Consider the following 23,336-nt stretch of genomic DNA (forward strand, 5'->3'; position numbering starts at 1 on the left):
ATAAAATCTCTGAAACAAAAGGTTATCTCTGCTGTTTAGTTGAAAAATATACTACTAGGTTCAGGCTTATTTACAGACCATTTTAAAATAGAGAATCATGGTCTGTTGGCCTTCAGCAGGCATTTGAGGGAGTATCACTATTCAAATAATAGATCTATCTGATAATTATTCCAATTATTTAATGTAAAGTAATGTGCCAAACCTGTAGTTAGTAATCTGTAAATATGCACAGGTCTCCTTTGACCATCTCTCCATACTCTGGCCATGGCCTTGGGAAATAGAAGCATAAAAATTAATACTTTAAAAAATAAATTATAACAAATAGCAATCTTGAATCACGTTTTGTGTGTGCACAGGATACATGTATTACAGATGGTGGGACATTGGCTGGTTGTTCACATTAAGACATGAAGTTTGGATCTATAATAAAAGTAACATGATGGTAATAGCCTTCAAAGCAACAGTGGCATGGGACTTGGCAGATACATAGCAGATGAAATTCAATGTAGAAAATGCATGGGGATTCATTTAGGTAGAAGAATGAGGATAGACAATGCAATTTTCATGGTACAAATTTAACAGGAGTGCAAGAACAGAGAGACCAGTAGGTGTTTGTGCACAAATATTGGACGGTGACAGGATATGCTAGCAAAGCCATTAATAAAGTATAAGAAATTCTAGGCTTATCTTCAGGGTATTGGAGCAGTCAGAACTACACATGGGGAAGGGGGCCAACACCCTTGCTTTCGCTTCCCTAATCGCACGCTGGAGAATTCTGCTCGGCTGGCGATCAGCAGCACCACCAACAGCTGCAGACTTTTTGAAATTTCACCTGGAGAAGATTAAGTATGCCATCCGAGGGTTGGAGGAAGGGTTCCTCGATACATGGGAGCAGTTTGTCAGCCTGTTCCAGGCCAGCAATGAGGAGTAAGATAAGAAAACGGGAAAGAGAGAAAGAAAAGAGGGAGGGATAGGAAAAAAAACAAGATAGATGAGGAACCAAAGGAATGCGCAACCAGAGGGGAGGGGGGAAGAGGAGAAGACAGAGGGAAGGTTAGATAGGCACAAAAGAGGAGAAGAGGTGGGAGGGGGTAAACCCCCCCCCCCCCGAACACAAAAGCAAACACAGCCAAAGTCGAAAAGGGGGGGGGGGGGAAGAAAAGGGACGGGTGGGGGGGGGGGGGGTACGCAAGGGAGGAGGAGGGCTGGAGGAGGGCAGAAGGAGGAGGGGGGGGGAAAGAAGGGACCATAGGCCGAGCCAGAACACGGCGAAATGTATATAAAGTTAATTGAAGGAAGGACAGGATAAACCTTTCTGTACATTAACGAGGTTAAGAAAAATATGTATATATACAATTGTTTAGAAATATAGAAAATGCAAGTAAAATGTTTTTTAAAAAAAAGAAATTCTAGGCTTTATAAGCAGAAATAGTACAAAAGCCAGAAGAGTCGTGAACACAGCCCAGTCCACCACACAAACCCGACTCCCATCCATTGACTCGGTCTACATCTTCGCTGCCTTGGAAAGCGGGCAGCACAATCAAAGACCCCTCCCACCGCGGCTATTCATGCTTCCAACTTCTTCCATCGGGCAGGAGATACAAAACTCCGAGAACACGCACTGACAGGTTCAAAACAGCTTCTTCCCCGCTGTTACCAGACTCCTGAATGACCCTCTTATGGACTGAACTGATCTCGCCACACATCTTCTCTACTGAGTAGTACTACAGTCCGTATGCTCACCTGATGCCAGTACCTATGTATTTAAATTGTGTATTTATGCATGTCCTATGTTTTTTCATGTATGGAACGATCTGTCTGGACTGTACGTAGAACAATACTTTTCACTGTATCTTGGTATACGTGACAATAAATCAAGTTCAAATTCAGATTGTGCTCAACCATTAAACAATGCCAATTTGGTCCCAGTTGCAGTATTGCATCCAGCTCTGGGCACCATACTTTGGGAAGTACACAGAGACTTTGTAGACAATACAGAAATGATTTATAGTTCAGGGTTGAGGGATTATAGCTATGTGAGTAGACTGGAGAAGCTCCTTAGAACAGAGAAGGCTAAAAGGAGATTTGATAGTGGAGTTTAATATCATGAGCGGTATGGATGGAGTAAATAAAGAGTCACTGCTTCCAAGGGCTGAAGGACTAATAACAAGATGTCACAGATTTGAAGTGATTGGCAAAAGAACAAGAGGTGGCATACTGAAAACCTTTTTTACACAATGTGTAGTTAGGATTTGGAATGCATTACCGGATGAGGACCATATTAATATCATAATCAAGGGTAGGTTATTAACCTCCTACTTCCAATGTTACAAACAATAGGATTTGGCAAACTCTTTGTCAAGGGGCCACTGATTATACTGCTTCTGATCTCAAGGGCTAAGACATGCAGTGTCTCAAGCACTTGGTGAAATCTATACTATCTACACCAAGATTGAGGAGAGTGGAACACATCTTCATCCTGGAAATAATAATAAAACACAAGTCCATTGAAAATGCAACATTTTACGAATTGTTAATACACCATGAATCACAAATAGTTTCAGCCTCAAACATAACTAGTTTATACAGTATTTACTAGTCCTTATTTCATTTATATTTCTTTTATATTATAGTCTTGTATATATACCTGAACGTCATTTGCTGGATTCCAGTCAATGTCATACAGAATCAACCGGGATGCTCCAATGAGGTTTAATCCAACACCACCAGCCTTTGAGCTGAGCAGGAAGATGAAATTCTTGTTCTGTTTGCTATTAAATGAATCCACAATTTGTTGTCGATGGCTGACGGGTGTTTGCCCATCCAGTCGGGTATAGCTATACGCAAAAGACTTGCACATTTCTTGCAAGATATCTAATGTCTGAGTATAATTTGAAATCAGCACAACTCTGCAACAGAGAAAGTTAAAATAAGGACCTGCACAAATGGTAAATGGGTGATTGTTCATCAACAACCTGGACCAACACAAGTACAACGTTTTAAAGAAATCGGTATCCTGAACAAGAATTCTTAGCCAATAAGCCATGACAGTCATTTAACAAATTTGTACTCCCAGCGTAAGCAGGTTCTGCAGGATTTCCCATTCATCAAAAGTAATGGATCATAACAGCCAATGGACCCTGCAGGTTTTAAGTCTGGAGTTCGGATTCTGGATACATGAGATTACAAACCAGGGCCTAAATCCAGACAGAAAATTTAATGGACAAGCAAAAGGCTTGTTGACCTAGAGCAAAAACAATCAGTCCCGGGGCGGGCAGGACTGGGAAGTCTTGACCCAGGTGTGCAAATTTGTAATATCCGAATATGACGCTTAGAAATATAGTACATCTAAAATTAATTACAATTTGGGACAGCAAACCTGCCCACAAACATAAATTCATTTTACAGTGATTGTAATCTCATTGTTATTACATCGAGTTACAAATGCAGGGTGGCATGATAGCACACAGTAGCTTCACAGCACCAGGGTCCCAGGTTCAATTCCCACTTGGGTCACTGTCTATGCGGAGTCTGCACGTTCTCCCGGTGTATGCGTGGGTTTCCTCCGGATGCTCCGGTTTCCTCCCACAGTCCAAAGATGTGTAGGTCAGGTGGATTGACCATGCTAAATTTCCCTTTGTGTTCCAAAAAGGTTAGGTGAGGTTATTGGGTTATGGGGATAGGGTGGATTGGTGGGCTTAGGTAGGATGCCCTTTCCAGACTCAATGGGCCGAATGGCCTCCTTCTGCACCATACATTCTATGAAATCGAAGGAAAAAAGTCGTAATAATGAACCATTCATTATTTTCAAGCTTTAATTAGTTTAGACTTCTACTGATATTTATTTGAATGATTTTGTGGAAAGGTTAAATTGACTTTGTGGATTTAGAGGCTGAATCTACATTGATAGAGACATTATTCTGCAACGCATATCCACTCAGCTCCCTCATGTGGCCAGTTTTTCTATAGCTTCAATTCATTGCAAATCTTGATTTCAAAGATATACTGAAGCTGCATACTATTCCCGTACCAGCTGAGAATTCTGAATTCTCCCTCTGTGACCGAACAGGCACCGGGATGTGGCAACTGGGGGCTTTTCACAGTAACTTCATTGCCGTGTTAATGTAAGCCTACTTGTGACAATAAGAGATTATAATTATCACATTATTGCCCTGTATACATTCCATTCAGAAAATACGTTCAATATAACTTCAACACAACTTGCATTTATATAGTGGGTTTAATGTAGCAAAACAAAGAAAGGCATTTAGTGAGAACTTTGTCAATAAAAACATCTTTCATAATGAGTCATCAGTGAGATACAAGGCATTAAAAAAATAAAATGCTGGAGATACTCAATGCGGCCTGGCAACACCGGCAGGGGTTGATGACCTTTAATCAGGACTGGAAAAAAATTAAAAACCAAAAGGGAAGGTCTGTTATAGGGTGGAAAGCAGGAGAGATTAAATTCTAGAATTATAGAATTGTTACAGCACAACAGCTCATTCGGCCAATCGAGCATGTGACAGCTCTCTGCGAGAGTAGTTTTGTTCGTCCACCCCACCGTCTTTTCCCCCACAGTCCTGCAAATAGTTTCCCTTCAGTGGTTATCCGATTCCCATTTAAAAACCATGATTGAATCCGTCTCTACCACCCTTTCTGGCAGTGTAGTCCAGATCATAACCACTGGTTACATTAAAACATTTTCCTCTTCTCATTTTATTCTTATTCCAAACACTTCAAACTTGTGTCATTTGGGTCTCAACCCATCTGCTGACAGAAACAGCTTCTCTGCATTTACTGTCTGGATTCTGTCATGATTTTGAACACCTCTATCAAATCTCCTTTTAACCTCCTCTTCTCCAAGGAGAACAGCTGCAGTTTCTTAAATCTATCTTCATAACTGAAGTCCCTCATCCCTGGAATAATTCCTATAAAACGTTTCAAAGGCTCTCGAAGGTCTTCACAGCTTCCTGAAGTTTGGAGTCCAAAATTGGACACAATACTCCAATTAAGGCAAAACGTTTGATTTATAAAGATTAATCAGAATTTCCTGCTTTCACAGAATTGTTATGGTGCAGAATGCCGCCATTTGGCCCATCAAGTCATCACCAGCTCGCCAAACCAGCATTCTGCTTTAGTGCCATTACCGTGCCTTTTCCCCCACACCCCTGCATATTGTTTCTATTAATGTATTCACCTAATGCTCTCTTAATATGCCCCGACTGAAGCTGCCTCCACCACACTTCCAGGTAATGCATTCCAGACCCAAACCATTCACTGTGCGAAAAAGTCTCACATCACATTTACTTCTTTTGCAAATCACTTTAAATCTGTACCCTCTTGTTTTTGCTCCTTTTACGCACCATCTATTCTGCCCAGCCCCCTCACGATTTTGAACATCTCTATCAAATTCCACTTAGCCTTCTTCTATCCAAGGAGAACAGTCTCAACCTCTCCAATCTATCCTGAACTGCCACCTTCAGTGATCTATGCACATATACACCCAGGTCCGTCTGCTCCTGCAGACCCCTTTAAGAATTTTACCCCTGATTGTATATCGTCTCTGCATGTTTTTCCTCCCAAAATGCATCACCTCACACTTCTCATTGAACTGCAACTTGTCTTCCTTCTGAAGTTCTACACTGTCCTCTTCACATTTTAGAATGCATCCAAGTTTTCTATCATCCGTAAATTTTTTAATTGTCCCCTGCACGTCAAGATCTAGATCATTAATATCTATCAGGAAAAGCAAGGCTCCTAATGCCGACCCCTGGGGAACACAACTACAAACCTTCCTCCAGCCCCACAAATATCCATTGACCACTATTCCTGGTTTCCTATTACTCAGTTAATTCTGTATCCATGTTGCTTCTGTCCCTTTTATTCAAAGAGCTAAAACGTTTCTCACAAGTCTGTTGAGTAGCACTGTATCAAATTCCTTCTGAAAGTCCACATACACCATATCAACATTACCCTCATTGACCCTTTCTGTTCCTCCTCAAAAACCTCCAGCAAGTTAGCTGAACATGACCCTTTAGAAATCAATACTGGCTCTTCCTAATCAACCCACATTTTTCCATGTGACCACTAATTCTATCCGGAATCATTGTATCTAGAAGCTTGCCTACTATGGAGTTAAACTGACTGTCCTGTAATTGTTGAGGCTATCCTTACAGCCTTTTGTGAACAAGGGTGTAACATTTGCAATTCTCCAGTCCTCCGGTACCACCCTGGAGTCTACAGGACACTGAAGGTTATGGTTAGATGGATAGAGGGACTGTGGGGTGAATTGCTGCGAAGGGTAAATGTCTCAACCTCGAGTGCGAAGCTGGGGCTGGTCCAGTTGAAAATCGTGCATAGGGCACACCTCACAAAATCGAAGATTAAGCGGCTGTTTGAGGGGGTGGAGGATGTCTGTGAGCGATGTGGGAGGGGCCCCGCAAACCACGTTCATATGTTTTGGTCCTGCCCGAAGCTGGAAAGGTTTTGGCGGGAGGTATTTGGCACAATCTCGGGGGATGTGGAGCCTGGTCCCCTAGAAGCAATTTTCGGGGTGTCGGTTGCCGTTGAATGTTGTTGGAAGGAGGGAGGGGTTGTGGACTTGGAGGGGAGGGGACTGCTTTCTTTTTTATTTTGTTGGGGTTGTTTTGTTTGTTTCTCTTTTGTATGGCGAAAATGATGAAAATATAGTGAATAATAGTATTACCTGGGATTACCATCGACCAGAATCTTAACTGGACTAGCCATATAAACAGCAGGTCAGAGGCTGGGGTTTTTGCAGTGAATATCTTATCTACTTACTCCTCAGAGCCTATCCACCATCTATTAGGCACAAGTCAAGAATGTGTCTAATACTTCCCACTTGGATGAATGCAACTTTAACAACACTTAAGAAGTTTGAAACAAAGACAAAGCAGCCTGCCTGATTGGCATGCCATCCAACAATTTAAACATTCACCCCTCCACCATTGACATACAGTGGCAGCAGGCTGTACCATATACAAGATGCATTGCAGCAATGTGCCAAGGGCCTTTCTATGGCATCTTCCAAACCCAGAAAAGATCAGAGCTGCACGGGAACATCAGCGCTTCAAAATTTCCCTCCAAACCACATACCATTCTGACTTTGAGGTGTATCGCCGATCTTTCACTCTTGCTGGGTTAAAACTCTGGAACTGGACTTCCGGGTGCGGCGATGACCAGCTAAGTCGCACGTTTCGGCAGCTCCCGGTGGAACGGACTTTTGGGCTCTTAATAAGAGCCCCAACGGCAATTTTAACGGCTAAAAACACTGTGCGGTTAACCAGAAGGGAATCCCCCCCGGACACGGATGGAAAAAGGAGAGGAAAGTGGCCGGATTGCGGTGGATCCTTTAGAGCAGCGGCAAGGAGGGCAAGCACAAACCAAGATGGCGTCGGAAGGTGGCAGTTTAATATGGGGTCCTGAACAACACGAGTTCTTGAAGCGCTGCGTGGAAGAACTTAAAAAGGAGATGAAGAAGGAGCTGTTGGCCCCGATATTACAGGCGATTGAAGGGCTAAAGGATGAGCAAAAGACCCAGGAGCAGGAGCTTCGGGTCGTGAAGGCAAAGGCTGCCGAGAACGAGGACGATATACAAGGCCTGGTGGCGAAGATGGAGATGCACGAGGCACACCATAAAAGGTGTGTGGAAAGGCTGGAGGTGCTGGAGAATAATGCGAGGAGGAAGAATTTAAGGATTCTTGGTCTTCCCGAGGGTGCAGAGGGGGCGGACGTCGGGGCATATGTGAGCACGATGCTGCACTCGTTAATGGGATCGGAGGCCCCGACGGGTCCGTTGGAGGTGGAGGGAGCCTATCGAGTTATGGCGCGAAGACCGAGGGCTGGAGAAATTCCCCGAGCCATAGTGGTGAGATTTCTCCGATATAAGGACAGAGAGATGGTCCTCAGGTGGGCAAAGAAAACTCGGAGCAGTAGGTGGGAGAACGCGGTGATCCGCGTATATCAAGATTGGAGTGCGGAGGTGGCGAGGAGGGCGAGCTTTAATCGGGCCAAGGCGGTGCTTCATAAAAGGAAGGTCAAATTTGGAATGCTGCAGCCGGCAAGACTGTGGGTCACACATCAAGGGAAACACCACTACTTTGAAACGGCAGATGAGGCATGGACATTTATTGTCGAAGAGAAATTGGAATAAGTGGGGTATAAAAAAGAACGTTTGAGACAAAGTGGTGGGGCTAATATGGGGGGCGAAGAGGGGGGAAAAGGGGGGAAGAGATGATTTTTAAGTTGTTAATCCTGCGACCCTGTAACTTTTCTCTCTTCCCCATGTCATGGGGGAGGGAGGGAGGGAGGGAGGTGGAGGAGCTGGGGGCGTCGGCCATTGGGGGCGGGGCCAAAAGGGAAGCGCAGGCTTTGTTCCCGCGCTATGATAATTATGGCGGGAACAGGGAAGCAGGAAGGAGGGGGCGTCGCACAGTGCGAGCCGAGGTCACGGGGGGAAGCCGAGGTCGGCCAGAGTTTGCTGACTTCTGGGAGCAACATGGGGGGTGCAATTACGCTAGTGAGGGATCTAGCGGGGGGGGGGGGGGGGGTTAACTGGGTTGCTGCTGCTGCGGAGAAGGGGGAACCGGTATGGGGTGGGGTGGGCGGGGCGCCACCTGGGGGGGGCACAGCTACGTGGGAACCGGGTGAGGAGCTGGATAAAAAAAAAGGGGATGGCTAGTCGACAGGGGGGGGGGGGGGGGCAAAGAGCCCCCCAACCCGGCTGATCACGTGGAATGTGAGAGGGCTGAACGGGCCGATAAAGAGGGCACGGGTACTCGCACACCTAAAGAAACTTAAGGCAGATGTGGTTATGCTGCAGGAGACGCATTTGAAACTGATAGATCAGGTCAGACTACGCAAAGGATGGGTGGGGCAGGTGTTTCATTCGGGGCTAGATGCAAAAAACAGGGGGGTGGCCATACTAGTGGGGAAGCGGGTAACGTTTGAGGCAAAGACCATAGTGGCGGATAGTGGGGGCAGATACGTGATGGTGAGTGGCAAATTACAAGGGGAGGCGGTGGTCTTAGTGAACGTATATGCCCCGAACTGGGATGATGCCAACTTTATGAGGCGCATGCTAGGACGTATCCCGGACCTAGAGGCGGGGAAGCTGGTAATGGGTGGAGATTTTAACACGGTGCTGGAACCAGGGCTGGACAGATCGAGGTCCAGGACCGGAAGGAGGCCGGCAGCAGCTAGGGTGCTTAAGGACTTTATGGAGCAGATGGGAGGAGTAGACCCCTGGAGATTTAGTAGACCTAGGAGCAAGGAGTTTTCGTTTTTCTCCTATGTCCACAAAGTTTATTCACGGATAGACTTTTTTGTTTTGGGAAGGGTGCTGATCCCGAAGGTGACGGAATATACGGCTATAGCTATTTCGGATCACGCTCCACATTGGGTGGACTTGGAGATAGGGGAGGAAAAAGAACAGCGTCCACCCTGGAGAATGGACATGGGACTATTGGCGGACGAGGGGGTGTGCTTAAGGGTGAGGGGGTGTATTGAAAGGTACTTGGAACTCAATGATAATGGGGAGGTCCAGATGGGAGTGGTCTGGGAGGCGCTGAAGGCAGTGGTTAGAGGGGAGCTGATATCAATCAGGGCACATAAAGGAAAGCAGGAGGGTAGGGCACGGGAGCGGTTGCTGAAAGAACTTCTGAGGGTGGACAGGCAATATGCTGAGGCACCGGAGGAGGGACTGTACAGGGAAAGGGAAAGGCTACATGTAGAATTTTATTTGCTGACTACGGGTAATGCGGAGGCGCAGTGGAGGAAGGCACAGGGTGTACAGTACGAATAAGGGGAGAAGGCGAGCAGGTTGCTGGCCCACCAACTGAGGAAAAGGGGAGCAGCGAGGGAGATAGGTGGAGTGAGAGATGAGGAGGGAGAGATGGAGTGGGGAGCGGAGAGGGTGAATGGAGTGTTCAAGGCATTCTATGAAAGATTATATGAAGCTCAGCCCCCGGATGGGAAGGAGAGAATGATGTGTTTTCTGGACTAGCTGGAATTTCCTAAGGTGGAGGAGCAGGAGAAGGTGGGGCTGGGAGCACAGATTGAAACGGAGGAAGTAGTGATAGGAATTTGGAGCATGCAGGCGGGGAAGGCCCAGGGACCAGACGGATTCCCAGTTGAATTTTATAGGAAATATGTGGACATGCTGGCCCCGCTACTGATGAGAACCTTTAATGAGGCGAGGGAAAGGGGGCAGCTGCCCCCGACTATGTCAGAGGCAACGATATCGCTCCTCCTAAAGGAGGAAAAAGACCCGCTGCAATGCGGGTCCTGTAGGCCTATTTCCCTCCTGAACGTGGACGCTAAGATTCTGGCCAAAGTAATGGCAATGAGGATAGAGGATTGTGTCCCGGGGGTGGTCCATGAGGACCAAACTGGGTTTGTGAAGGGGAGACAGCTGAATACGAATATACGGAGGCTGTTAGGGGTAATGATGATGCCCCCACCAGAGGGGGAAGCGGAGTTAGTGGTGGCGATGGATGCCGAGAAAGCATTTGATAGAGTGGAGTGGGATTATTTGTGGGAGGTGCTGAGGAGATTTGGCTTTGGAGATGGGTATATTAGATGGGTACAGCTGTTGTATAGGGCCCCGATGGCGAGCGTGGTCACGAACGGACGGGGGTCTGAATATTTTCGGCTCCATAGGGGGACGAGGCAGGGATGTCCTCTGTCCCCATTATTGTTTGCACTGGCGATTGAGCCCCTGGCAATAGCATGGAGGGGTTCCAGGAAGTGGAGGGGAGTACTCAGGGGAGGAGAAGAACACCGGATATCTCTGTATGCGGATGATTTGTTGTTATATGTGGCGGACCCGGCGGAGGGGATGCCAGAGATAATGCGGATACTTGGGGAGTTAGGAGATTTCTCAGGGTATAAATTGAACATGGGGAAAAGTGAGTTGTTTGTGGTGTATCCAGGGGAGCAGAGCAGAGAAATAGAGGACTTACCGTTGAGGAAGGTAACAAGGGACTTTCGGTACTTGGGGATCCAGATAGCCAAGAATTGGGGTACATTGCATAGGCTAAATTTAACGCGGTTGGTGGATCAGATGGAGGAGGACTTTAAGTGATGGGACATGGTGTCCCTGTCACTGGCAGGGAGGGTGCAGGCGGTTAAAATGGTGGTCCTCCCGAGATTCCTTTTTGTGTTTCAGTGCCTCCCAGTGGTGGTCACAAAGGCTTTTTTCAAAAGAATTGAGAAGAGTATTATGAGTTTTGTGTGGGCCGGGAAGACCCCGAGAGTGAGGCGTGGATTTTTGCAGCATAGTAGGGACAGGGGGGGGCTGGCACTACCGAGCCTAACTGAGTACACCTGGGCCGCCAATATCTCAATGGTGTGTAAGTGGATGGGAGAAGAGGAGGGAGCGGCGTGGAAGAGATTGGAGAGGGCGTCCTGCAGGGGGACTAGCCTACAATCTATGGTGACGGCGCCGTTGCCGTTCTCACCGAAGAAATACACCACAAGCCCGGTGGTGGTGGCTACACTGAAAATCTGGGGGCAGTGGAGACGGCACAGGGGAAAGACGGGAGCCTCGGTGCGGTCCCCGATAAGAAATAACCATAGGTTTGTTCCGGGGAGAATGGATGGGGGATTTGGAGCATGGCAAAGAGCAGGGGTAACACAATTGAGAGATCTGTTCGTAGATGGGACGTTTGCGAGCCTGGGAGCGCTGACGGAAAAATATGGGTTGCCCCAAGGGAATGCATTTCGGTATTTGCAACTGAGGGCTTTTGCGAGGCAACAGGTGAGGGAATTCCCGCAGCTCCCGATGCAGGAGGTGCAGGACAGAGTGATCTCAGAGACATGGGTGGGGGACGGTAAGGTGTCAGACATATATAGGGAAATGAGGGACGAGGGGGAGATCATGGTAGATGAGCTGAAAGGGAAATGGGAAGAAGAGCTGGGGGAGGAGATTGAGGAGGGGCTGTGGGCTGATGCCCTAAGTAGGGTAAACTCATTGTCCTCGTGTGCCAGGCTAAGCCTGATACAATTTAAGGTGTTACACAGGGCGCATTTGACTGGAGCACGGCTCAGTAAATTTTTTGGAGTAGAGGATAGGTGTGCGAGATGCTCGAGAAGCCCAGCGAATCATACCCACATGTTCTGGTCATGCCCGGCACTACAGGAGTTTTGGGTGGGGGTGGCAAAGGTGCTTTCGAAGGTGGTGGGGGTCCAGGTCGAACCAAGCTGGGGGTTGGCTATATTCGGGGTTGCAGAAGAGCCGGGAGTGCAGGAGGCGAGAGAGGCTGATGTTTTGGCCTTTGCGTCCCTAGTAGCCCGGCGCAGGATATTGTTAATGTGCAAGGAAGCCAAGCCCCCGGGTGTGGAGACCTGGATAAATGACATGGGCAGGGTTTATAAAGTTGGAACGGATTAAGTTCGTTCTAAGGGGGTCGGCTCAAGGGTTCACCAGGCGGTGGCAACCGTTCGTCGAATACCTCACAGAAAGATAGAGGGAATGGAAAAGAAGAAGACAGCAGCAGCAACCCGGGGGGGGGGGGGGGGGGAGAAACCAGAAGGACTCTAAGGGATGTTATTGTATATGTATAGGTATTTGGTATATGTAATTGTATATTGGATTGTATTTTTGGAGAGTATATATCTTGGACAAGGCAGTTGCCATTTAGTTTTATTTTTGATTTTGTTCATATATTATTTATTTACTTGTTTAAAACTGGCCATTGTTATTTATATTGTTTTATTGCTGTGTAAAGGAAACGCTATGTGCTGTTATGTTTGGCCAAAAAATCTTGAATAAAATATATATTTTTTAAAACTCTGGAACTGCCTCCCTTAACAGTAGTGGGTGTACCTTCACATGCACTGCAACGGTTCAAGGTGGCATCTTAACCACCACTTTCCCAAGGGTAATTAGAGAATGAACAATAAACGTTGACTTTGCGGAGGACACCTATATTCCATTCATGAGTGGGAGTGCAGTGGACGTTTAAAATGACAAGGTACCAGAAGCTCAGGATATGTTTGTGTACTGATTGGCAGTCTCCTGGAAGACACTCTCTCCATGTAGAGAATGCATGGTGAGCAATGAATACAGTATACTAAATTGAAAGATATGCAAGTTAATTGCTGTTTCACCTGGAAGGAATGTTTGGGGCCTGGGACAGTGAAAAAGGAGAGGATCCCCTGTGCTTGCATGGCATGGTACTGAGGGAAGGGGAGAGAGTTTTGGGGGCAACTGAGTCGTCTGTTGTTGCAAAGGGAATGGTCCCTTTGAACAGCTGAAAGGAGAGCAAAGGGGAAGATGTTTTTGGAGTTGTCAGCAGATTAGAAAAGTTGATACATAGATACATAGAAGATAGGAGCAGGAGGCGGCCTTTTGGCCCTTCGAGCCTGCTCCGCCATTCATCACGATCATGGCTGATCATCCAACTCAATAGCCTAATCCTGCTTTCTCCCCATAGCCTTTGATCCCATTCTCCCCAAGAGCTATATCCAGTCGCCTCTTGAATATATTCTAAGTTTTAGCATCAACAACTTCCTGTGGTAATGAATTCCACAGGCTCACCACTCAAAAGGCCGCCTCCTGCTCCTATCTTCTATGTATCTATGTATCAACTTTTCTAATCTGCTGACAACACCAAAAACATCTTCCCCTTTGCTCTCCTTTCAGCTGTTCAAAGGGACCATTCCCTCTGCAACAACACCCTGGTCGACAACTCAGTTGCCCCAATACTCTCTCCCCTTCCCTCAGTACCGTGTGAAGAAGTGTCTCCTTATCTCTGTCTGAAATCCTCAGGCTGTGACCCTGGTTCTGGACATACCTATCATTGGTAACATCTTCCCTGCATCTACCCTGTCTAGTCCTGTTAGAATTTTATAAGTCTCTATGAGATCCCCCCTCTTTCTTCTGAACTCCAGCGAGAACAATCCCAACTTAGTCCATCTCTCCTCATGTGATCACAGTAATGGTCATGTAGAATGACATTTGTGGTTTTGATAACATTGTGGTTTTGATAACAGCTGTCTCAATACTGTGGCAGAAATCTGATTTGAGGAATTCAGACATGAAATTGTGGGAAACATATGCATGGATATGGATGGTGACTGGGCTGTGGAGAGAAAAGGAAGGTTGGAGATGGTGCAGTAGCTTACAAGAACAGGAGGAGTGTTTGTTTTAGCCGAGGACGATGACAGTAGATTAGGTCTAGTGCCCAAGGAGAGAGAATCGTTAACAACATCTGCTAACATTGAAGGGAAGTTGAATGGTCAACATGTTGGTGGGAACATGGAGGGGGGCGCAGAAGGTGGGCCGCCTGGGCAAGATGAGCTTGGATAAAGCAAGGTGAGACAGGGAGATGGGATAGAATCTGGAGAACAAGACAAATTCAGAGTTAGGGCAGCAGGGAACATTATGGGCGGTTTGGTCCAATGGGCTAGGAGAAGCAAGGGAAACAACAAAGACTGTGAAATTATGGTCTTAATCTTTGTGACAAAAATGTCCATGAACTCCACACAGGTCTGTTGGAGGTGATCGTGGAAGAGACATGAGACTGGTTCAAGACGACGGTTTAATGTGGAGATGAAAAACCAAGGAAGTTATTGGTGCAACCCAGAATGAATTTTGAATGGTTAGGTGATGGAAAGAAGACTTCAATAGTGCTTTGACCAGCCAGTCAGATATGCTGATTGATAGATCAACCAGTTGTCTTCCATTGATGATCAAATCTGTGTCCTTTGGACTTACGAATACGGAGATGGGGCGGTAGCAGGGAGAACATCCAGGGTGAGAGGGAGTATTGATCTTAATGGTTACAAGGGTATCAAAAATGTGGCTAGGGTGTGATTGACAGATCTTCAACTGCTTCATCAATGATCTTCCAACCATCATAAAGTCAAAAGTGAGGATGTTTGCTGATGATTGCACAATGTTCAGCACCATTAACGACTCCAGAAATACTGAAGCAGTCTTTGTCCATATACAGCAAGACCTGGACAACATTCAGACTTGGGCTGATAAGTGGCAAGTAATATTTTTGCCACACAAGTATCAGGCAATGCCCATCTCCAACAAGAGACAATCTCGCCACCTTCCTTAATTATTATCACTGAATCCCACACCATCAACATCCTGAGCATTACCATTGACCAAGAACTGAACTGGGCCAGCACATAAATACTACGGCTGCAAGAACAAAGCAGAGGCTGAGAATTCTGCACTGGGTAAATTACCTTCTCCCGACTCCCAAAACCTCTCCATCGACGCAAGTCAGGAGTGTGATGAAATACTCTCCATCTGCCTGGATGAGTGCAGTTCCAATACTCAAGAAGCACAACGTCATCCAGGACAAAGCAGTCCACATGATTGGCACACCATTCACCACCTTAAACATGCACACTATCCACCACCGATGCATAGTGACAGAAGTGTGTATCATCTACAAGATGCACTGCAGCAACTCACCAAGGCTCCTTTGACAGCATCTTCCAAATTCTCAATAGACACATGGGAACACCACCACCTGCAATTTCCTCTCCAAGTCGCACACTATATTGACTTTGAACTATATGACCATTCCTTCACTTATGCTGGGTTAAAATCTTGGATCTCCCTTCCCAACAGCACTGTGGGTGTACCTACAATACATGGACTACAGCAGTGCGAGAAGGCAGTTCACCACTTTCTTTTCTAGGGCAATTAGGGATGGGCAATAAATTAGTGCCTATCCGGAAACGCCCATATCCCCTGAATGCACAAATGAAATAAACTCTCTACTTTAGGAAGGAGTTTTACTGAAGGACTGGAACGATGAACAATCTTGTTCTCGAGGTATTACAGAAATTAAGGTGGTTTGGCGAAGTAGTGATAAAGATGTTCAATATTGGGACAGCTTTCAATGTAAATACAGAAAAACAATTCACATAATTTTGCAAGTTGGTAACCAGAGTGTGTAGATTTTCTTTAGAAAATATTTTATTCAGGCATTTTCATATATACACACACACAATAAAATAAGTACAGAACAATTCAATAAACAACAAACAACCACACCCCACCTGCTCCCCTGATGCCAATCCCACCTCGCTTCCCAACTTCCCCATTTTAACTCCCTTATCGCCAGGTTGCTCACCCGTACTCCTCCTTTCGGCAGCTCCGAGTCCCGCCACTCTAGCAAAATCTGTCTCCGGGCTATCAGGGAGGCCAAGGCCAAAACATCGGCCCCTCTCACCCTCTGGACTCCCGAGTCTTCTGATACCCCAAATATCGCAACCTCTGGACTCGGAACCACCACCACACCCTTTTCACCATCATGTCCGAGGACCCCGGTCAGAAACCCCCTCAATCTCGGACACGCCCAGAACTTGTGGATGTGATTCACTGCCCCCCTACCCCGCACACACCTATCCTCTATCTCCGCAAAGAACCTACTCATCCTCGCCACCATCATATGAGCCCTATGCACAACTTTAAACTTGATGAGGCTTTAACTCACACATGACGAGGACACGTTCGCCCTCCATAAGGCCTCCGCTCATGTCTTGGCTCCCACCTCCCCTCCCAGCTCGTCCTCCTATTTACGCTTAATATCCCCTCCAGGGCTCCCTCCCTCTCCATCAACTCCTTATAAACATCCCAACACCTTCCCCTCCCCTATTTCGCAATCCCAGGGGCGGCAGCCAGGAAAGGACAGCACTTCTCTCCTTATGAAGTCCCGAACCTGCAGATACCGAAAGCCATTCCCCCTGGGCAACTCGTACACTTCCTCCTGGCTCTCCAGCCCCGCAAATCTGTCCCTCAATAAACAAGTCGCAAAAGCGCTCAATCCCTGCCTGCTGCCACCCCCTAAACCTCGCATCGAGCCCTGCCGGCGCAAACCTATGGTTATTACAGATTGGACCCCACACCAGAGCACCCTCCAGGCCCAAATTCTGTCTCCACTGCCCCTACACCATTCGGGCCAACACCACCATTGGGCTCACAGAGTACCTAGCTGGCAAGAACGGTAAAGGCACCGACAACAAAGCCCTCAAAACCCCTGCGTGATGCCGCCTCCATCCATACCCACACCAACCCCTCCTCCACGGCCCATTTCCTTACCATAGCAATATTCGCCACCCAATAATAGTTCATAATGTTCGGCAACACCAATGCGAGCAGCCACTCACACCCCTTTCAAGAAGGCCCACCACACTTGCGGTATCTTCCCCGTTCACACAAACCCAGAGATCAGCCCGATGACCTTCCTAAAAGCGTCTTGGGAACAAAGATTGGGAGGTTATGAAATACAAACAAAAACCTCGGCTGCACTGCCATTTTCTCTGTCTGGCCTGCCAGCGACAGCACATCCCACAGTCCACCTTCATCTGTTCCACCAGCTGAGCCAAGTTCAATTTATGCAACTGTGCCCTACTCAGCGGCACCTGGATACCCAAATACCTGAGACTCACCCCCACCACCCTAAATGGCAACTCCCCTAGTCTCCTTTCCCGCCCTCTTGCCTCAATTGGGAACACCTCGCACTTTTCCATATTCAATTTGTATCCCGAAAACCATCTAAATGCCCCCAGGGCCTCAATGATGCCTCCGATACTGCCCAACGGGTCCGAAATATATAACAGGTCATCCGCATACAATGAGACCCTGTGCTCGACACTCCTCCCGCTCAATCCCTCTTCAATCCATCGGCACCCTAAGCGGCATTGCCAGTGGCTCTTTTGCCAAGGCAAAATGCAACGGGGAGAGCAGACACCCCTGCCTCAGTCCCACGGTGCAGCCCGAAGTACCCCGAACTCACTCAGTTTGTCCGCAAGCTCGCGACTGGCGCCTTATATAGCAGCCGCACAAACCCCTACCCAAACTCAAACCGCCCCACCACCACCAACAAATACGCCCACTCCACCCAATTAAACACCTTTTCAGCGTCCATCGCCACCACTACCTCCACCTCCTGCCCTCCAAAGGCATCATGATTACATTGAGTAGCCTCCTGACATACGCCAGCAACTGGCTCCCCTTCACAAAACCCATCTGACCCTCGTCTATCATCCTCAGCACAGTCCTCAATTCGCGATGCTAACACCTTCGCCAACAACTTGGCGTCCACATTCAATAGTGATATTGGGCGGTACAACCCATACTGCTCCGGGTGCTTGTCCTGTTGCCCGTTTTCGATCTCAACAGCGTTGCCAATACTGTTGCTAATATTAATGATAATGTTTGTGAACCACAAGGCTTCCCTTATAGCAATTAAATGACCACACAACCAGTTAGTTAGTTCAAAAGAATGTTTATTTACATACACACGAGTTACCTCGACATGCAAATACAATATCTACGGAGTTAAACTACATCTATCAGCTACAATAACCTACACTTAACTTCAGGGCGACCGGCACTGTGCAAATTGATATGGCCTTTATCTGGATTTCACTTGGCTGGTTCGAAGAAAGCGGCTGTTTCTGCTGGGCTCATCCGTCAGGTAGCGATCGCTGGTCTTCAATTTGGCTGGCTGTTCCTGCTACAGTTGGGTTGGCACAGGCCGGATCCAAAAGAGATAAAGCACATGGCTGTGTCCTCTTTTGTCCCTCTGGGATTTTGCGCTCTTTGGGGAGGTCCTTAACTTTGGACCCAATAGTTCGACGGGGCTCGGTTGTCTTCGATTTTGGCCAATAAAGGGGCGGGTGGCTTGGTAGCTGGGCAGGTCCTTAGTGGTCATTGGCCTTGGCAGTTGGGCTCTCTGAGTAAAGGGAGTGGCGCCGATCAGTCTGTGGCTGTACCGGTTGCTTGATTGGAGTTATATTGTCCTGGGAAAATGGGCCATTGAAATGCAAACGAGCGGGGGTTTTGATCAGGCCTGGTTACCTGTGTTTCAGATACACAAAGGCTCTGTATCTGTCTGAGTCCTGGGTTGGCCATAATTCCCATGGTCCTTTGCAGGTGGCCATCTTAGATGGCTACAGTCCCTCTTCAAAATCAGGGAGATGGAAGCCTGCGACAATGAGGGGGGATATCCCCCTTCTCCCTTGCTTCATTATACGCCTCACCAACTATGGCCCCCGGTCCACCCCAAACCTTTTAGAAAACTCCACTGGGAACCCGTCCAGTCCCGAAACCTGCATCGCCCCTGTACAATCCATCACCTCCCTCAGCCCAATTGGGGCCCCTCGTCTCTGAACTAGCCCCTCCCCCACTTTGGGAAAGTCTCAACCATCAGGAACCACTGCATCCCCTCCTCCCCAGCTGCTTTCTCAACTAATGGGCCAACATTCGACTCACCTTACCCCATACTCATACACTGCCCCTCCACAGTTGGGTCACTACCTTCCCCATAGAAATGAGCCCAAATTCAATCTGGAGCCTCTGCCTCTACTTCAACAACCCTTACTCCGGCACCTCCAAATATCTCCTTTCCACCCTCAAAATCTTGATCACCAGCCTTGACCCCTCCTCCCACTCCGTTTTCTCCCTATGCGCCCGGATTTTTATGAACTGCCCATGACTATAGTCGAGTGCCTCCCACAGCGTGGCGAACGTAACCTCCCCGTGTTGTTCAGCCCCGCGTAGTCCCAACAGGCAGTCCTGACCCGCTCACACACCTCACCAACCGTCAGCAACCCAACACCCAGCCTCCACACACCAGCCACCCTTAAATCCACCCAATGCGGCACGTGGGTCGGAAACCACAATTGGCGAATACTCTGAATCGGCCAACCACACCAGCAACATCTTGTCCAACACAAAAAAAATCAATCCGGGAGTACACCAGGTGCACATGGGAGAAGTATGAAAACTCTTTTGCCCTCGGCCTTCCAAACCACCACAAGTCCACAACCTTCGACGACTTGGGACTCGACCAATCCAAGCTCGGATCTATGACTGTGTTAAAATCCCCCTCCCATTAATCAACCGATGCGAGTCCAAGTCCGGGATCTTCCCCAACACCCACCTCATAAAACCCATGCCATGCCAATTCAGGGCATAAACATTTACCAGAAACACCGACATCCCACTAACCATCACATATCCACATCACCAGTACTCCCCACAGTGAACGCAACCTGCCTATCGACCAACACCCCACCCCCTCGTCTTTATTCCAGCCCCGAAAGAAACACCTGCCTCACCCATCCATTTCTCAGCCTTGTCTTCAGGTACGTCTCCTGCAAAAAAGCCACGTCCGCCTTCACACTCCTCAGATGAGTGAACACATGCGACCGTGGAACTGGCCCATTTAAACCCCTCACCTTCCACTTGACCAACCTGGTCCGGAGAGGAGGGGGGGTTGCTCCCCGCCCCCTTCTAATCAGCCAAATCCCTTTTTGGGGCAACCCCCGTCCGCATCACGTGACCCTCCAGGCCCACCATTGGATGTCCACCACCATTCATCCCTTCCCAACTGCGCCACATCAACCACACCCATGTCAGCAACCCTCCCACACACACACCCTCCCCACACCCTCAAACAGTGTGTAGATTTAAGATTGTGGCCAAAAGAATGAAGGAAGAATTTGGGAGAATGATTAGCTGTTGTGACATGGAACGCTCATAGAGATGTGGTGGAAACAGAATCCAAAATGCCTTCCATAAAAAATATATTAAAATGGATTAGAGAAAAGACAAGAGACTGAACTGAAAGGAAAACTATTTCAGAGACCTGGCACATGCACGAGTCAAATGGTTTAACATCTGCTGTAAAATTTTACATTATATTAATGGGCTGTCAGTACATCAAGTTAAATTTATTTTGTGGCAATTCATAAAATATTATCAACACAATGATTTTTGACAGATACATACTTTGGGGTCTTGTTCAAAGAGAGGACTATGAACTGGATCTAAAAAGTCACCCTGGTTGCACATGACTGACCAGTGAGAGATACAATTTAAAATAAGTTTGTGCAAATGTTTTCATAGCTACCATCAACTCAAACACAGAAGCTTTTACTCTACCTTTCAGTTGAACTGTGTATGTGAATGCCAGCTAAAAGATCGATCAGCACTTGTAGCTTCCCCGAATCCTTTGCAGTAAATGCACCTGGTTCATAGTTTATCGGAAATATGCCAGTGAGATCATCATATGGGCTAATTTCCAACGGAGAGTCAAAATCACGTTTTATGCAGCGATTCTCCTTTCCCTAAGGCACCAAAGAGACGGAAATAAATTACCGCATTGTGACAGATTTGCAATTATAAACTGAGTTGGTTTTCATCAATTTGATCCCAAGTTGTAATTTTCCCCTTCCGTTAGAACGACACAAGAGGAACAAATTTCAGACTTTGGTCTAATGTGGAACCTCACTTGCTGGAAGTTCACATCAGAAATTCAGACATATGCAACACATTATTTTCCAACTATTCATTGAAATGCAAAGCACAAAATTACTCTTTGAATTTATCTATGATACAGTAACCTCTTAACCACCACCTTCTCACGGGCAATTAGGAATGAGCAACAAATGTCAATCCTTGCCAATGACCCTTGTTTCTCATGAAAGAATTCGGAGTCTGTGACCCCATATTCTAGATTTCCCAGCCAGGGGGAATATTTTCTCAGCATCTACCCCGCCACAGCCTCAAAAATTTTACATGTTACAGTTCTGTCACTTCTTATTCTTCTAAGATGTGGAAATGCCGGTATTGGATTGGGGTGGGCACAGTAAAAAGTCTTACAACAGCAGGTTAAAATCCAACAGGTTTGTTTCGAATCACTAGCTTTCAAAGCACAGCTCCTTCCACAATTGAGCTGCGCTCCGAAAGCTAGTGATTCAAAACAAACCTGTTGGACTTTACCTGGTGTTGCAAGACTTCGTACTGTATTCTTCTAAGCGCCAAGGAATATAGACTAAGCCTTTGTCAATCTCTCCTCATATGGCAATCCCATTATCCCAGAAACCAGTCTGGTGAATCACTACTGTATTCCTTTTACGGCAAATACGTCTTTCCTTAGGCATGGAGACCAAAACGACGCTCAGTACTCTAACTATGGTCTCACTAAGCCCTGTATAATTGTAGTGAGACGTCTCTACTGTTTTACTTCAATCCCTTTGTAATAAAAATCACTCAGATTAGAGAAGAGTTAGATATGCTGTGCCTCACGTATGGGTATAGTCGCATCGTGGTTATGTTACTAGATTAATAATCCAGAAGTCCGGACTAATGATCCAGAAACAGGAACTTAAATCCTACCATGGGAGATTGGAAATTAAATTCAGTTAACTAAATGCAGTGCAATATAAAGCTAATATCTGTAATGGTGGTCACGAAACCACCAGATTGAAATAAAAACCCCATCTGGTCCACTGTCTTCAAGGGAAGATGATCCGCCAGCCTTACTCAGAAATGCCTATTTGTGACTCGCTGAAATGGTCCAATAAACCACTGAATTGCCACTTGTACCTTCTCAAGGCAACTAAGGATAGGACAGTTATGCAGTGAGTAACTCACCTCCTGAATGTCCAAAGCTTTTCCACATGGCACAAGTCAAGAGTGTGACGGAATACTCTCTACATGCTCAGATGAGTGCAGTTTAAATATACTCAGGAAGCTCAACACGATTCAAAATGGCACAGCCCGTTTCATTAGAGACACATTCGCCACCGTAAACATCCGCTCCCTTCACTACCTCTGCAATCTCTTCACCACCTCTGCAATGTGGTAGCAGTGGGAATCTACAAGATGTACTGCAGCAATTTGCCAAAGTTCCTTTGACAGTGCTGTGCAAACCTCCAACATATACTGCCTAGAACAAGAATAATAGGTATACTTTTGAATGCCTCCACCTGCAAGTTCATTCCCCCATCCAAGTCATGCACCATGCTGATTTGGAAAAATGCTTCTTTATCATTGTTGGATCCAAATCCTGGAAATTCCTACCCAACAGTAAATATCACGGACAACAGTGCCTCACCACCACCTCCTCAGGACTAATTTAGAATTGGCCTCAAATGTTAATCTTGCTAACGTTGCCCAAAATCCATGAATGATAAAATTCGCTGAGTCCACTTTCATTCACGAGGTTGGGGTTGGCCATAAAGATCACAACATCAAAATTTGCTGGCACAAAAATAACGCATTTGGCAATGTGGATTGCAAAAGCATTCAGGAAGTCTCCTGTGGACTTTATTCCGTTTGCTCCCTCTCCATTGCATCTGTTCAGACAATGCAGCCTTAAATATCTGTGCATCTGATGTGCCTTCCCTTTTCTTCAACCAATTCTGCCCTTGACATGGTGGTTAAAGGAGCTTTGAGCGTGTTTGTTCTATTTCATGTCCCCTTTCCTCTCCTCGCCGTGTTAATTGTATTATTAAGATTATGGATATAGAGGTGGAGGGCAATCATT

General features: G+C 46.8%; 1 protein-coding gene across 5 annotated transcripts in view; it reads right to left on the bottom strand.

Moving 5' to 3' along the window:
• Positions 1–23,336, bottom strand: part of rad54b (RAD54 homolog B) — a 268,427-nt gene that overhangs the window by 38,072 nt on the left and 207,019 nt on the right. For all 5 annotated transcript variants that reach the window (XM_072468033.1, XM_072468034.1, XM_072468037.1 and 2 more), the window contains 3 exons: positions 20,948–21,132; positions 2,648–2,909; positions 203–269 (listed from right to left, as the gene is read on the bottom strand). In XM_072468033.1, the coding sequence (XP_072324134.1) occupies positions 203–269; positions 2,648–2,909; positions 20,948–21,132 (514 nt within the window). The remainder of the gene's footprint in view (positions 1–202; positions 270–2,647; positions 2,910–20,947; positions 21,133–23,336) is intronic.

Source organism: Scyliorhinus torazame, chromosome 11, assembly GCF_047496885.1.
Source record: "Scyliorhinus torazame isolate Kashiwa2021f chromosome 11, sScyTor2.1, whole genome shotgun sequence".
In the NCBI taxonomy this organism is placed as follows: Eukaryota; Metazoa; Chordata; class Chondrichthyes; order Carcharhiniformes; family Scyliorhinidae; genus Scyliorhinus; species Scyliorhinus torazame.